Genomic DNA, 17,404 nt, shown 5'->3' on the forward strand with positions numbered 1-17,404 from the left:
AATTAATGTTTCTGTCGTGAGAGTTTTGGCAACCTCAAGGTGCAAAATAATTGCGTGAGGAGTAATTGTCATTGCTGTTTTAAAAAAAAATCCGTTTTTAGATTATCAACCTCAGAGAATAATGGCCATGATACAAAATTATAATCGGACCTGTTATCATAGACTAACCGTATCTGATAAAAAAACTCCAACCCAACAACAACATAAGCTTGTTTGCTCATACTATATTTTGCTTATTTCTTTGACTATTACAAACAATCTTGTCATAGACTAAATAACACAAGTTCCTTCATGGAATAAAACGCCATAGTTTTAAATATTTGCATGTATATTTGAAAAACAAAGTTTTATAGGGGGAGACCGGTTTTCTAGACACGTAATTTGAAGGTCACAGAAATTGCTACAAAACGTCTTATCGGTACATAATCCATAACTTAATCAAGTGTTTATTTACTCAAGACATCTCCTTCTTCTAATTCAAAATTAACACTTTTTTCGTGCAGGAAGTCTTTAACCTCAATGTTTCGATTTGTATGTTTTAAATGAAAAATAATATATAATACAACACGTTAAACCTTCATATATGTACAATTCAATTTTGACTCTGCTGAATCTGTAGATTAAAAATTTTAAAGTCTTTAAAACACTTGACTACATGACAAAGGTCAATATTCGATCTCAGACCGCCATTTTCTAAAGTGGTCTGAGAGTATATGCGTTTGTGCATGCGCATTAACAACATAAAAAATATCGTTGTATTTGTGTGTTCAGTGTCTGTTGACAGAGGCTAGTGCTCCACCTTAAATAATGGCAAATGTTCTTAGGATCCAAGGCCGCAATATCCAAACATTCATAAATACTGTTTCACTTTAATGCCTACGTCATTTATTTTGTAATTTATTTATCTGTATTTGAACATTTCTCTTCTGATAACTCTAGACATAAATAAAACGATGTTTCCGACACGTGAACGAGTTGTGCTCGCCAGTTTGAATTAAAGAGGAACACTAGTTAAGGAAATATAAAGATAATTTCATATATTTTGTTTTCTGGAAAGTCATTTCACGATCTCACATCACATACATTTTTCGCGATGGATTACCACAAAACACTGAGTTGAAATTTGTTTCCCATTCAGTGTTCTAGATGGAAGTCCATACTTACTTAAGTTAACTTAGGTATTTACCGGGTGCAGGCTTCACAAGTGTTGACAGTTCCTTTGAAAAATGGCTTGTATGTGTTCTGTAATTTGGCTTTGTAATCATATTTAATGGCTTGCCCTCTCCAAAAGCACTGTTCAAAACAATGAATCGATGGTACAGTAACTACCATGTTTGTACTGAGTGAGGCAAATTGTTCCAAATTTCTACTATGCAGTTGGTAAAATGTGTATTCTCCTGATATTGACGTGGCCGATATTGTCTTAGTCATGGACACGCATTGCTTCATGGGAGTAAGCAACAGACATGCATATGTAATAGCAGAACATGAATATTCATGAATGTTATATTTGACCCTAAATGTGTCTGTATTCTTAATGCACATTATATGATATTTTTACAGCAAGCTGAAGGTGTGAAGTATGCAGCCTTTGCCAATGAAGCATATCACAACGCGTCGTATTTTATGGACGATTTGGAATTTTATAGCGACTCAGTGGCCAGAGAACTGGGATTCCTCACCGATATAGGGGACTCAATTTTAGAATCAGATGATTTTGATAAAGTAGGTTAACCTTTGACCGTTAAAAAATGCGTGACTGTACTTATTAATAGTCAAAATATAATGTAGGAATGAAAATGTACCAAGATGCATATATCATATTGCTTAATGTAACTACGGTCAGAAAACAGGCACAAACTTTCATTGGATTTTTACATTTTCCCGTTATGAGATGATATCAATAGCGTCCCCACGTGTCACTAATTAGAACTAACTAGTAGGAAGGTTCAGCTTTACAACATTCATCATTGCGGAGAATCGTAGCATGGAAGAATGCCAGGCGTGGTAGGGGTAAAACGAGTCTGAGCAAATTCACATCACGACTTGATTCCAGGTTAATTTCCATATACACAAGAAAGCAAGCTGGGGACACCATTTCGTTCTCCTTTGGTGTAGAGATTTGCAAATTTTCAGAAGTGAGTTTTTCGGGTTGGTTTTAGGACGAAACCCGGATGAACAACTAGTGCCCCCAAGTGGCACTGTACAAACAGACGCATAACCATATCTTATGGTTATTATAAATTCATACCTAACACAATAGTGGGATTTAATGTAAAAATTTTAATGGATTTTATATTGTATTTATACTAATAATGCAGGTAGATAACGGTGTGAAAACAACCTAACGTGGTGTTCCTTGCCGCTTTTTCTACCTCCATGTATGTTTTCATATTTTGTTTGTTGACACAGTTACAGAATGTTTTGTCTAACATGAGTTTAACTTACGCCTTGGGAGAGGTGTGCTTTCCTTGGGATGACAATAAATGTTACTTACAAGATCCAGGTGAGTGAAATGTCAAAATCATATTAATTTCCCATAAAACGTATGAAATTCCTTTTTCTGTAGTATTTTTGATATTTTCCCTGCTTTAGTTTAGATCGCATATGTGAAATAACAACTCTGCCGTCGGTTATTTAGAAGGGTGCACGCTGATTTGCCATGTCCATACTGATGAGTCTATACAGAAACCTTTCAATGAAAGCCTATTCTGGTAGCTTCTTTGAATCCATTCTGGCTGTCAGAGTGAACGATTTACGGAATTTTACCAATCTTAATAGCAATCTCGATATTTAATGATGATAGGAACTCCTCTGTGTTATGAGAACAGGCGTTTATATTCGTATTCGTATTATACCCACAGAGCTAACCAGCATTATGGCGAATTCTGTTAACTACACTGAACGTCTGTGGGTTTGGCAACACTGGAGAGATGACTCGGGTAGAAAAATGCGTAACCAGTACGTCGACTATGTGACTTACAAAAACAAAGCAGCCGATCTAAATGGTAAGTGCGTTTTACATTTGCTTGTACATAACTCGTGTTACACTTATATTCGCGATCGTTTTGCGTAAGTTTCAGATTGCGATTCCGAAAATTGCCTTATAAAGTCGAAGAACGGCAATAATTTCTGGACACTGTACCCTGCTATTAAACACCAAAGACAAAGTAACGTAAACACTCGCACCACATCTTATACTGTTCATATCGAAGATCATCGAAGCTTACCTACTCAATGAAAAGTGGTGTAGGATTCCTTATATGTAGATACAGATAGATCTATTTGAAGTGGTTTATATTTTGATGATTTAACAAACTATATGAAATTGTAACATTTAAAGGACTAGAACACGAAACATGGTAAATTTGCCTGATAAATTACTCCCCACACAGTTTGGTACAAGACACTTTTTTTGTTTTGAAACCAATGTTGCCACTGAATCTGGCAGACTGCCTGTCCTGCTGTGTAAAATGTTTTACTTTCACTTTAATAGATGTAGCTGCTTCATGGTACATGGGTTTTGCTTTAAATGTCGAATTATAAGGGTGCTTTGTCATCCATTTGATCCTAAGAAATGAGAAACGTCAATAAGCCTACTGTACTCAAAATGTACAACCTCTACATGAAATGGTTTCTTCCGGACTTGTAACTTGATTCATGTAGTGACTCCGCATCCGACAAAACTGGTATCAAAGTGACAAAGTGTGTACCTAGCTATATATCTAGGTATCATGCTACCTTAGCGCCTGGATTTCTCATGCTATGACAATAACTGTAAAGAAATAAATTGGTATGATGAATCTGACAACCACTGTAGTACTAGCAGAAACTACATATACATTTGTATATTGTTATCCAGGTTACGACGATTACGGTGCTTATTGGAGAGCAAACTACGAGAACGATATGGAAGAAGACGAAGATTTAGAAGCAGACATGTGGCAGATGTACATGGACATATTACCACTCTATGAAAAACTACATACATATGTACGTTACAGGTTGAAAGATGTCTATGGAGATAAAATAAACAGGGATAGAGGATGCCTTCCAGCCAACGTGCTAGGTAAGCTGTCTGTCTGTCTGTCTGTCTGTCTGTCTGTCTGTCTGTCTGTCTGTCTGTCTGTCTGTCTGTCTGTCTGTCTCTGTCTGTCCGTTCATCTGGCTGTTGTCTTTGTCTGTCTGTCTGTCTGTCTGTCCGTCCGTCCGTCTGCCTGTTGTCTTTATCTGTCTGTCTGTCTGTCTGTCTGTCTGTCTGTCTGTCTGTCTGTCTGTCTGTCTGTATGTCTGTCTGTCTGTCTGTGACCCTCTCTCTAGCTAAAAGGTTTATTTTAAGTATATTATTCTATAAAAAAAATTAGAATGCGAGCCCTTCCCAAAAAATAAAACCCAAAAGAAGGACAAAAAATTAATTTGTTGATTCCCATTACTCAGTTTGATCAGAAATTCAGGGGGCGTACAAATATTGAATTGTGCTATATGATTGAATCAAATAAGCATAAGGTATTGTCAGAATGAAATTGACAATTACTTAACAGATTCTGACATTTGTCAGAAGTCAATCTGAAACATCTATCATGATCATTTCTTCAGGTGACATGTGGGGGCGCTTTTGGACCAATCTGTACAGTCTTGTGGTGCCATATCCAGATGCAGCCAATGTTGACGTCACAGATGCCCTGATAGAGCAGGTAATGTGAATATGACATTAAGTTTGTCACTTTACTGTTTATATGATGCATTTTAGTAGGTTTAGTAGTTTCGAAATGATAAATTCACCGGGCGCCAGATTTTACGTCGGTGTGTTCGGGGACCTTTATACAAAGACAGCCTTGCATTTTCGTTCGAGGGAACTTTGGTCCACCCGACGATCGGCACATCAAAACACCGAAGCGTGGTTGTTGAAAAGCCGAGATCATATCAGCCGAGGTTCTCCATCCTAAGATTTACGTGCTTAGTACATACTATTAGGTTATTAGTAATTTCCGATATCATGTCTAGATATGATGCCAAGGAATCCCAACATTGTCATTCTACGCGCACCTATATTTCTGGTCGTTACTTTTGATAGTGTGAGTACTTTTAGGGATACGGGGTTTGGGTTGGGTTGGGGTTGGGTTAAGGGGGAGGGAAATTATAACAAATGTTATAAGTAACAGAAACAAAGTTGACGACTTTTTGCTACACGTCACATGAAAATAAACAGCTTGAGCTGGAAAAGCAAAGTCAGTTGAACGAGAATCGTCTGTTCTGTTTGGCAGAGAAATGTTCATTTCGTAAACAAAATGTATTTTCTGCTTTTTATAGGGTTACACACCTGTGAAAATGACTGAATTAGCCGATGACTTCTTCGTTTCCATGGGATTAATACCAGCTCCTCAGGAATTCTGGGATGAGTCTATGCTGACAAGACCAGATGATGGTAGACAAGTTGAATGTCATGCAACAGCTTGGGATTTCACAAACAAAATAGATTTTAGGTAAAACTTTTTTCAAAAACCCGAGGCGACAGCACTGGATATTGTCTGTCTGTCTGTCTGTCTGTCTGTCTGTCTGTCTGTCTGTCTGTCTGTCTGTCTGTCTGTCTGTCCGTCCGTCCGACCGACCGTTCGTCTGTCTATCAGTCAGTATTAACATTGGTAACCTAGTCATTCTTCTATGTGTACGTGGTTCTTATTTTTGTTCATCCTCTTTTTAACTTTACAGTGTACCTTTATGCCACTCGCATTTCACCTAATTGGCTTTATGAGAACGCCTAGCAACCGTGCTATATCATTACCTTGCCAACCAAGGGAGCCTTCAGTAATTAAAGTAAAGCAGGAATAGTTAGAGGGTCATATTTTACAAAGTGATTCGGGGGGACTATATTTTAGAAAATAAAATAGGGGGGGGGGTCACAGTTTACTTAGGTTCCTATTATCTAACTTAGCATTATTTTGTGAGTTTGACATGATCCCACCATTGCAATATCCAACCACTGCCACTATTGTACAATAATTTTAGAACATACCAGTCTTATTACTGCTGACAACCATGCAGTGAATCCATTGTTAGTTGTGGCATCATGGGGAGAGGTGAGGTGTCACCGGATGGCAGGGGAACAGTGTGGTAATTAAGATACATGTATATTGGTGATAGTGTACAGTTGGGGATTATTATCTATGTCTAACAGTGTTGACATTGCGCCCACTATCATTGAGTTCTGGCCAGCAGCTCTGCCATTTAGATCGAAACACAAGAATTAATTAAAGCATTTCCTCACACAAATTCACTGTGGCGATAGTTATGAGAAACAACGAATGCCTTTCATATTTTCAATGTGGTGGCAGGATGGGCAGGAACGGGGTCAAGTCCTTACCATTTATTCTGAGACCCGTGTTTCTTTCCACGTCTTACAGTATTTGTAACCCATATCTCTGAAATATTTGAGCAGGGGAGGCTTATATTATAGAGAAAGGAAAGAGAATGATGTCTACTTTTTAGAAATCGGGAGAAGGTCACAATTTATTCTTGACCCCCTCCCCTCCTTTGAAAATTGCACCCCAATAAAATGTTTTTGGGTAATTTTTTTTCTTCTGAAAACCAGGATCAGGATGTGTTCTGGTGTCAACATGGACGATATGATGACACTTCACCATGAAATGGGCCATATCCAATACGATCTACAATACAAGGAGTTACCTGTGTCTTTCCGTGATGGCGCTAATGAAGGATTTCACGAAGCGGTCGGTGAACTTATCGCTCTGTCAGCAGCAACACCACAACACTTGTACGACGTGAATTTATTAGATGAACTACCTGACGACTACGGTAGGAAGGAAGACACTATACACAATCACTTGCATATTTATTTTCTATTTGCGTAAAGTCTTCAAAATATTTTATTTTCTATGAAATTTTATTTGTGTCATATTCTGAAACTAATTTTAAATTTCCATACTTTGATCAAAACTTTTTCCTTTAGAAAATACGATTTAGCTCTGTCAGATTTTCTTTCAAAACCACGAAAACGGAAAATTCTTAAAAAATAACTTAGCCAAAGTGTCAATATGATTTCAGACTGAATATATAATCTGTAAGTCTAGAGATATGCCGTCGGATTTCAAATCTAGCGATCCTACACCAACGCTGGGTAAGAGAAGTTTGTCAGCATCAAAATCAGTTCTTAATTTGAAATTACCATCGAGAACTTCTGAGCGTTAATATCAACTGTCCATGTGTACGTGACATCCATCAGACTAGAAAATGAAGTTAGGTCGTAAACATAGCCATTTGAATGAAGTAACCCGTCAAAAGTGTCTGTCTATGGGTGATGGATCGCTACTGGCATGACGTGTCCTGTTGTTAATATGGTCATTCAGCATTTACTAAGGCGTATTCATCCTGGGGCATCAAGTGGTGAAAAACTCCTAGAGCTAAATAAGAGTTTGGGATAGATATAGAACCACGAAGTTAGAAGACAACAACATAACAGCTCCCACAGCTACAAATGAATAAACTTGGAATTTCTCTCTTTCCGTCTCTGTTTCCCCTCCTTCTTTCTGAAAATCGTTCCCCATATTCTCCTCGTCCGCTTTCTTTCCTGCTTTCTCTCCTCCTCTATTTTCCTTTTCCCATCATTTTTATCCTCCCCTCTGTCTTTTTCTCATCTCTTTATTAGAATCCGACATCAACTTCTTAATGAAGCAGGCACTGACTATGGTTGCAACTTTACCGTTCAGCATCGGTCTGGAGAAATGGCGATGGGAAGTGTTCCGTGAAAATATACCCAATGAAAAATGGACAGAAAAGTTTTGGGAATTGAAGTAAGTAAACTAGACGTTGGTAAAAAGGTTTGTGAGACGATATATTACTTATTTCAAATGATTGTTGAGATAAATAATAATAAGAATGTGCCATGATTTGTAACGTACCACAGATAAGTACTTATTTGTCTGTGATGTGCAGAGGAAAAAAGTGCGTTGAAAGGCGGGAAAATGGTTTATCACTTTAGAAAATAGAAGGGAAGAGAAATGGTCGGTCTACTTGTCTTTTTTATATTTACATAGTTGTGATTGAAAACAATTATTATGGTATGGGTGTGCTATGATATACCTCGTGCCACTAAACAAAGTGAAATGTTGTCAAAATGTGTGTAATATGTTATTTTTTAATTCTTAAGGCATAATATACTTGGTGTGGTTGAACCAGCTCCACGAACTGAACAGGACTTGGACCCCACTGCACTGTACCACGTGGCTAACGATTATTCATTTTTAAGGTAATGCAATCAACTGTACCGCAAACGTTTACGGTTGGTAGGGGAAGCATACTGACTCATCAACCATTACACTATCACATACATGATGTTACCACTGAAGCTGCCCTGAACGATTAATTAATAGATAGTCAATGCGTTTTTTGGCACATGACCCTACCGAACGAGTTGTCTGTCTTACTTTATACTACGGCGTGATTGGCTCAAACGGATATATAGGCCACATCTCTAAGAAAGAGTGGGTTATGTCTTCATATAACCAACCAAGGCCTCTGATTGGCCAAGTCGGTCTAGCCGTACATTATAATAACATTTATTGAACTCTGAAAGTAAACTACATGCATTGTAAACTGTTTGTTTTACAGCCTCTCATCTGTACTTCTCAAACTGTTTGGTTTGACCATCGATATGGAAAGTAGATGTTAGCAAAAACGGGAAAATGAAATAAAAACGTATGACGCGCATGATTTTTAGATGACACTCGCGAATACGAGAAACAAATCCCTTTATTTATTTATTTTTTTGGCATTAGTTAAGTTTGACAACTATTCTGAAAAACCGTCGTTGAGGGCGTCAGCGCAAAATACCCGTTTATTTGTCCCATGTCTTTTCAGATACTATTCCCGTACATTTATCCAGTTTCAATTCTATGAAGCCTTGTGTGCTGCCAAGGGATGGGAAGGAGAATTGTACAAATGTGATTTTTATAACTCTACTGAAGCTGGTCAAGTACTTGGGTAAGTATTAAAACAATATAGGATTTCTATATGGTTGTCTTCAAATGTATTAATTTACCTATTTTCGCATTTTTGTTTTGACTTTCAGAAATTTAGATATTTTGTATCAAAAGCTTTCTCGTAGAGCTGATTAGTTATAGATAGACAGGTAGGTAGGTAGGTAGATGGATGGGTGGATGGATGGATGGATGGATGGGTGGATGGATGGGTAGATCGGAGAATGGACGAAATTGTTCAAAGACGGGTTGCCCGCTTTGTTCTTAAACACTACACCAAAACAGACAATGTTACAGCAATGCTAAGGGAGCGTCATATCGAAACCCTTAGAAAACAGGCGAAAGTGTTCCAGGCTAACCATGGCATATAAAACACTACATGGAAAAGTTGAATTACCAACTGAACAATACTTCAGAGAGAGAGAGAGAGAGAGAGAGAGAGAGAGAGAGAGAGAGAGAGAGAGAGAGAGAGAGAGAGAGAGAGAGAGAGAGAGAGAGAGAGAGAGAGAGAGAGAGAGAGAGAGAGAGAGAGAGAGAGAGAGAGAGAGAGAGAGAGAGAGAGGGGGGGGGAGGGAGGAGGGAGAGAGAGAGAGAGAGAGAGAGAGAGAGAGAGAGAGAGAGAGAGAGAGAGAGAGAGAGAGAGAGAGAGAGAGGGAGGGGGGTGAGGAAGATAGACGAATTGTGAAAATGATCGAAGAAAGAACCACTTTCGATTACATTAAATTTTGCTATTTTTTTCCAGTGACATGTTACGGCTTGGTAAAAGTAAACCCTGGCCGGAAGCCATGATGGCTATTGCTGGCACAGACAAAATGGAATCCAGAGCATTTGTGGAATATTTCAAACCTTTGGATGAATGGCTCAACACACAAATTGCTGACAACGATCTTTTTGGAGAACTTGGATGGGATCGTGACTGTACATGGAGACCATATGCAGATGACGTTACACCAACTGACCCTGCAGGTAGTGCTATAGCTTAAGCAAACAATGTGACAAGTTGAAGTCATGGACTGATTATAACTGCGGACAACCAGCTTTCAGTTACCTTCAGACAATCAACACAACTAAAACTATTGTTGTTCAATGCAGTGCATCACACAAGTGCGTGATGATGCAATCAAGATAGCGTAAACACCGAAATGTTACCCTAATGTGAGTGTGTTAATACCTAGTGCAATAAATTATCTCAACATGTTACAACCATACTTTTAGATTGTATAATAGCTGGTTCTCCAAGGTCGTAAGTCCTCAAACAACATGACCATTTATAAACGTCATAAGTCAACGGTGATGTCATTGTCAACATTGCTGTGTATAATTGTTGACATCAAATACATGCATTTGACTTTGAACGTGTAACTGTGAATTGTTAGCTACGCATACAAGAATGGCTGTCATATAATGGCATTTTGTTTGCTGATGAATAAAATTACATGCATGATATAAATGGCTAATGTAGTTGTAAAATGATAGTTCCATTAAAATTGAATTAGCATTGATTTTTTTCCAATCTTCATTTTGTAGATGCATAAATCTCTTACTTATACACTGAAAGTTGATTTGATTCCAAAGCAACATTCGTCTACGCTATGTCTAAATTGAAACAACAACAAGTTGCCGCCCACGGGTAGCGATTTATTATCCGTCTGTGGACGTCTAAGACATGATCCTAAAAATTGTGTACTATAGCAAAACTTGTTTTTACCTGCACGTGATTATTTATTAAGGATGTGAAAACAACTATCACTTTATATTCTGAAACTTTGTGTAGTATCTTCTCAATTTCTGTATTTTATCAGTCGTTGAAGGTGGTGAGGGCGTATTTTATTCTACTGCTCAGTATATCACATATTACTTTCAGAGATGTAGTTTTACTAAATTAAATACATTAAGTTCTAAAATATTAAGTTCTAAAATATTCTCATTTTTCGCAAATTTCATTTGTCTAAAACTTTTTCCTTGATATTTTCCCCTAACGTTGCGTGTTTGAACACTTTCTCAGTAAGTAGTCCATGAAATACATCTCGTGAAATAAATGCTATGTTGGATAGCATGGACGATTGGACGTCATTCAGAAGACAGGGAGATAATAGATAGACAAAATAAAGGTCAACAAATGAATATATAGATAAATGGATCAACACGTTTATAGATATATATTTGTGCTTACGTAACACCAATACCTTTACGTGAATGCTTCAATAAACAAACAAACATACATACATACATACATACATACCTACATACATACATACATACATACATACATACATACATACATACATACACACACATACATACATACATACATACATACATACATGCATGATAAATGTACTACTTCCCTATAATTATACGATATTAAGAATACATTATTATTTTTCTTTATCCATCAGAACCTGCTGATGCTGGTTTCACTACTATTGCCTCAAAGTTGGTGACATTCATTGGTCTAACATTTGCAGTTCTCGTGATGTAGAGAGGTCAGAGGTCAAATCCAAACCAACTACAACAGCGAATCCTTTTTATCTCGTCTAGAGTTACAAATATCCATAATTTCACCCGAAGTGTAGGAATTCAGTTGTGCCTGAAGTCTGTTAACTGTTACCTTCAAAGTGTACTGATGTGTTCAATTTTAGAAATATATTAGTCAATGATGACGTCACTGGCATACCCTCTGTTGTAGCTTACACTTTTTAAATTTTTCCAATCCATGTTTTTCGATGAGACAAATTTTTACCACATTCAAATGTTGCTATGACAACATTTTTATACGGATAATTGTGTTTTTTATCTGAAATTTGTAAATAATTAAAAATTATGATAATAACAGTGGTCGACTTTTATATCGTATAATTTACACATGAAAATTTCAAATTTTGAATTTTAATTACGATTGCTATGAAAGTACTTGATAAACAAGACACAAATTGATAGATAAATACGTCAACTTATTCCTGATATCCACACCGGCCGAGGATCAGATGAAGGAATGTCGTGACGTTGGCAGACTGATTACGGATTTGGCAGACACATTTTCTGTTAAGCATTTTTGAATTAAACTTGCGATACATTTTACTTTTTTTTGTTTTGTCTGATTGGACGATAGATGTTATTTTTTATTTCGACAAATAAATGACGAATCACACTAATGAAATGCTCCATCCGCTGTAGTATTTTTGTCAGGAAGCGTAGTTTGGTAGTTTTTAGTATCCACAATTCAGGTTGGGATTCCTGTGATAGCTGTGTGTGTTGTTTATAGTGTATAGACGTGACGACAGCTCTTTGTAAACACATCAATAACAATTACTGACGAGACGTCAGCGAAACTTTGGAATAAATACTCTTCCAAAATTGTTTAACTCTATGAATTGGAGTCCATGAACAACAATTCGAGTAACGATGCCAAACGTTGAAACTCGGGATGAAAAAAATATATTTGTTTTGCCCAAGAGGACAGTGGTAATATTATAGTAACCTTAGACTGATGCTTTACACTTTTTTCTAAGTACCGCACCCCCCCCCCTGAGATTATGCAAATCAACTGCATCATCTCACTGTCTGTCAACGATGGTGACGTTACAAGGCAAAAATTTCTCGAGAATCGCCGCCACAACTAACATGAAGAGCTTTGTATTTGGAACTGAATAAACAAATTATAAAAAAAATATGAATGTTCCAGGATGTTTACATTTTCATAATGATTGATTGCTAATCAGCTCTACTAAAAATATTACAGCGATTTCCTCTTGATATTAATAAAATTTGCCATTTCTTAGAGAAAATGTAATTTTGTTTTTTACTGTATGCGAAAAACTCATCTCTGGCGTAAACATAATTAGCGTTGACATCCGGAGATCTCCTCTTCTTGTACGGGTACTAGACTAGTATATACATATATATCGAGGTATTCATTGCCATGACAACGTGAGCATTTGGAGATTCAAAACACGGAACTCGCGCATCCGCCAGAGTTGACTTGTGGATTTCAAAGTGTTCACGTGTACTGGAAACAGTTTTGAAAGCGAACGTATATTTACCTTTTGCAGGTGAAGCAACAATCGACCTTCTAATAGCTAATTTCAACTTCCCGTCTAAAGCATTTAATAAGCTTACTGAAGCGATCCATCTGTGTACGCCGCCATCATATATGTATTATGTATACACAGACACAAATACTATTACCCACTTTGCCGTGAGTAAGTGGACTGCTACTACTGTTCCCGTGTCTGCCTTGTGTACATCGCCACTTTCATAGTACACACGGAGCCACTTCGAACAGAGATAGGATACAATTTCTCAATTTCCTCGAGAAAGCAACATAAAAAGTATGTGACATTGGCAATGAAGGACGAAGACTTGCTGTGAGTATATGGTCAGTTCCATTGTCATTATCATTGATATATCAGTTATTTTTTATTGAACATGCATGTATGCATGTATGCATGTATGTATACATGTATGTATGTATGTATGTATGTATGTATGTATGTATGTATGTATGCATGCATGCATGCATGCATGCATGTATGTATGTATGTATGTATGTATGTAGGTATGTATGTATGTATGTATGTATGAATGCATGTATGCATGTATGCATGCATGTATGTATGTATGTATGTATGTATGTATGTATGTATGTATGTATGTATGTATGTATGTATGTATGTTCATCCGATCGCGACATAATAAGTGAAAGTGGTCATGGCGTACATATACTTCAGACGAAAAGAGGCTAGATGCAAGATTATAACATATATTCCGAAAAAAAAACCCACACCAACATGTTTACTTTCTGCGCGATGCTACTGCCGCTATATCGCCATGTACGGACACGTACGTCGCAGGCCAACACAAACCCAATTATTAGCTCGATAGGCGTTCACGTTAATCCCTCTATCTTTCCTCAGGGGAATTATTCTTGACTGATTATATATTCTTCTACTGACGTTAATTCCATCTGATTATGTCTCTTGATCACTCATATACTCAACAACCACTGTATTATAGAAAAACGGAAACGTGAATGGCCTTGTTACATTTGACGCTCAATTGGAAAGACGTTGATATTAATACTCGTATGATATACCCTTTCACATCTTATGGACTGCTCAATTTCATCGGTGGGGATGGGGGTGCAATAGTAGGGAGTCGCCCCGTAAGTGGGGTTGTCATCCTATTTTGAAAAAAAATTGAGGAGTCACTTCCTTCGACTGTGATGGATTCATTTATATAATGGTATAACCTTGTCTGAACTCTGGTATTTGTTCTTATCCTCATTATTTAATTGCGTTCTTTATCCAAGAGTGACGTTGAAACACTGCTTATCTACATATCCAGATATTACCTACCGTACTAGTTACTGTACATGTACTGTACAATACTATTAAAACCCGCACTACATTTAGTTTTACGAAGCTATAAATTATTACCTAATAAAGGGTTATGAATGACCTAAAAAATGCCTTAATAGAGAAAAAAAACCCAGAGCTTCCAAAGGGAGACCCCTAGGATCCCCTCCCCAGATGTGTTAGATGCACATAGCCAAGCAACATTCAGATACACTACCTTTTACTCATCAGTCATGATGTTATTAAGATTTTCTTGGGTATTGTTATCCTATGTATAAATGTCAATTGCTAATCTCTTAGATGGTACTGTCTTTTAAACTTGAGAAATTAATTCAAGACTATGGACAGTCTGAAAAGTAAAGAAACTCGTCAACTCTATCCCTCCCGATCACACAACCATCAGGTGCTCTGAACATATACTGCAATGCAATGTTATTTGAGTTTTTAAAAAGTTTATTTCTAGTACACAATGAATCTGTCTAACAATTGCAACCAAGAGTAAAATACCTCCAAAGCTTCTAGGGGAGCCTCCTCCCCAAGGGACCCCTCCTCCATGAGAGGTGGTCATATAACTGTATATAGCTATAGCTATATAGCTATGTATGTATGTATGTATGTATGTATGTATGTATGTATGTATGTATGTATGTATGTATGTATGTATGTATGTATGTGTGTGTTTGTGTGTGTGTGTGTGTGTGTGTGTGTATGTATGTATGTATGTATGTATGTATGTATGTATGTATGTATGCATGTATGTATGTATGTATGTATGAATATATTAAGGGGTCAAATGACATATACATATATCTGTTATATTATTGACAATCTATCTCTAAACATAGAATAGACTCAATTTACCTTTGCAAAGAGTATTTATCATACGTGGACGGTATTGGACAAATGTGATAACCTAGCATCAAACGACCAACTCCATGAAAAAAAAACACACAAAAGTAAAATAACCTAACTTACACATTTTTTAATTAAAAAGCCGTGTGTGATCAGGTGATGAACGCAAGCAGCTTAAAAAGTCATTTCATTGATTCTTGCTTCATAATTGTAAGGTAACTATAATAGCAATATCATGTTATTTTAACCCTTTCTATTCACGCCAATACCCAATGGTTAGTATGTAAACTAGCACACACACAGATGTATCAATAACATGTGTTACATTGCAGTCTCCTTGAAACTCACTCTCCATTGTTCACACCATTCAGTTGTCAGTCGTCAACATTTCATTAGTTTTCTAATCCTCCATAGCATTTTCTTAGAAATAAGTCCTTTGGATGTAGACACATTTAATTTGATATCACATTTCTGTATACTTTATTTTACTTTATTCATATGTTATTGATGATTGTAAAAAAATGTACTGTTTTGTATATGACCAGGCAGTCGTTCATAACGCGCGTCAAAATGTGGAAGGGTAATCCACTTAATAGGCATTACTAAAAAATCTCTCGCGTATGGCAACCTGACTATAGTTGGCATGGCAACCGACGCTTACGACGCTATTTGACTTATTGGTTATAATTTGGTATCTTCGCAAGGTTTTTTTTTTGACTTGCAAATAAGATGAAAGTGAAATGCTTTCAAGTAATTAGGGGTTTGAAGTGAATAGCGATGAAGCCTTTCATTATAGAATTATGTTGGGTTTTTTTCGTTCTTTTTTTTCTTCTGAAAATTAACTATGATTTAATCAGCTTATTATTTCAAATGTGTCGATACGTTAGACAATTAAAGCTGAATCGCTGCCACACGCTACCTAATCATTACGTGTATGAAGAAACCGAGGTGAATTTCTATAGCAGGCTACCTCAATTTCTGGCAGTTGCATTTTTTTGGCTTGAAAATTAAGGGTGTTTTTCTGTTACTTTTTGGAACATCGAAACTTTGTTTTAAATGTAAGTGATTGAAAGTGTTATCAATGTATGTGTTGGTGATAAAATTGCGGTTCTTTCCATGACAAAAATTCTCGTTTATCCGCGAATTGTTTGAAACACTCAAATTATTTAATACACGTTCTAGTTTGGCTATGACTTTTTGGAACATATTATCTTTATTGTAGACTGGAATGATAGAAATAATAGTTATTTGTGAATTAGTAAAAAAAATCCCGCCAAAGTTAGTTATCCAAAAATATAGTTTGGCTGTGACTTTTTGGAACATTTTGACTTTATTTTAGACTGGTTTGATAGTTAGTTATGAATTGATGAATAAAAAACATATTTTCCCGCCAAAGCTGCATATCACAAATTCTAGTCGTCTATGACATTTTTGGAATACAGTAAAATAAAAATTGATACTTGGCGCCACTTTATATATAAGTGGTAGTAGTAGTTATTGGAATCTAGTTTTGGAACATATTATCTTTACTTTACACAGGAATCATAAATAGAAATGAGTTATTTGTGAATTGATGAAATACAAAATCATTGTTTCCCGCCAAGGTAATTTTTTATTCAACACAAATTGTAGTTCGTCTGTGATTTTTCGGAACATATTATATTAATTTTAGATACGAATAATCATATCGACTGTAAATATATCGGATACGTAAATTGACGATAAAATTCTAACATTTGACAACAATAATCGTTTATTCGTATTTTTGATCATTCCAAATTTGTTATGGAAATAAAATAATTTTTATTCCAAAAAGAATTCGATAAAATTCTAGTTTTTCTGTGATTTTTCGTGACATACTAACTGTGTTTTAGCCTTGACGTTTATTAAAGCTTAGAAATGATAGATATTTGTGAATTAAAAAGAATATCAGTTCCCGCGAAAATTATTCATCAAAAAATATATATTTTACAAAACTTTTTGCAACGGAATGATTGAAATGGCACTTATGAATAAATTGGTGGCAGGTTTTATTTTAATGTCACATTACCTTTAAGTGATAACATTTCCAATCGAACCGCATACGTCGATTGCCTGAGGGGCTAAAGCAACACGTCGAACATAATGACGGAATCAATCGCCGCGTTTGTATTTTGGGTTTCTGAGTGAATCGTTGAAACAGATGGTCTGTTCAATCAACAC

At 36.4% G+C, this 17,404-nt stretch overlaps 1 protein-coding gene across 1 annotated transcript in view; it reads left to right on the forward strand.

Annotated features, from left to right (window-relative positions):
* The window catches only part of LOC144440712 (angiotensin-converting enzyme 2-like), a 12,932-nt gene extending 1,457 nt beyond the window's left edge, over positions 1-11,475 (forward strand). The window contains exons 2-13 of the mRNA XM_078130096.1: positions 1,564-1,725; positions 2,413-2,506; positions 2,865-3,008; positions 3,863-4,069; positions 4,597-4,694; positions 5,311-5,483; positions 6,590-6,813; positions 7,664-7,808; positions 8,165-8,263; positions 8,875-8,997; positions 9,736-9,959; positions 11,393-11,475. Coding sequence (XP_077986222.1) covers positions 1,564-1,725; positions 2,413-2,506; positions 2,865-3,008; positions 3,863-4,069; positions 4,597-4,694; positions 5,311-5,483; positions 6,590-6,813; positions 7,664-7,808; positions 8,165-8,263; positions 8,875-8,997; positions 9,736-9,959; positions 11,393-11,475 — 1,776 coding nt within the window. The remainder of the gene's footprint in view (positions 1-1,563; positions 1,726-2,412; positions 2,507-2,864; positions 3,009-3,862; positions 4,070-4,596; positions 4,695-5,310; positions 5,484-6,589; positions 6,814-7,663; positions 7,809-8,164; positions 8,264-8,874; positions 8,998-9,735; positions 9,960-11,392) is intronic.
* Positions 11,476-17,404: the final 5,929 nt, after the last annotated feature.

Source organism: Glandiceps talaboti, chromosome 10, assembly GCF_964340395.1.
Source record: "Glandiceps talaboti chromosome 10, keGlaTala1.1, whole genome shotgun sequence".
Classification (NCBI taxonomy): domain Eukaryota; kingdom Metazoa; phylum Hemichordata; class Enteropneusta; family Spengelidae; genus Glandiceps; species Glandiceps talaboti.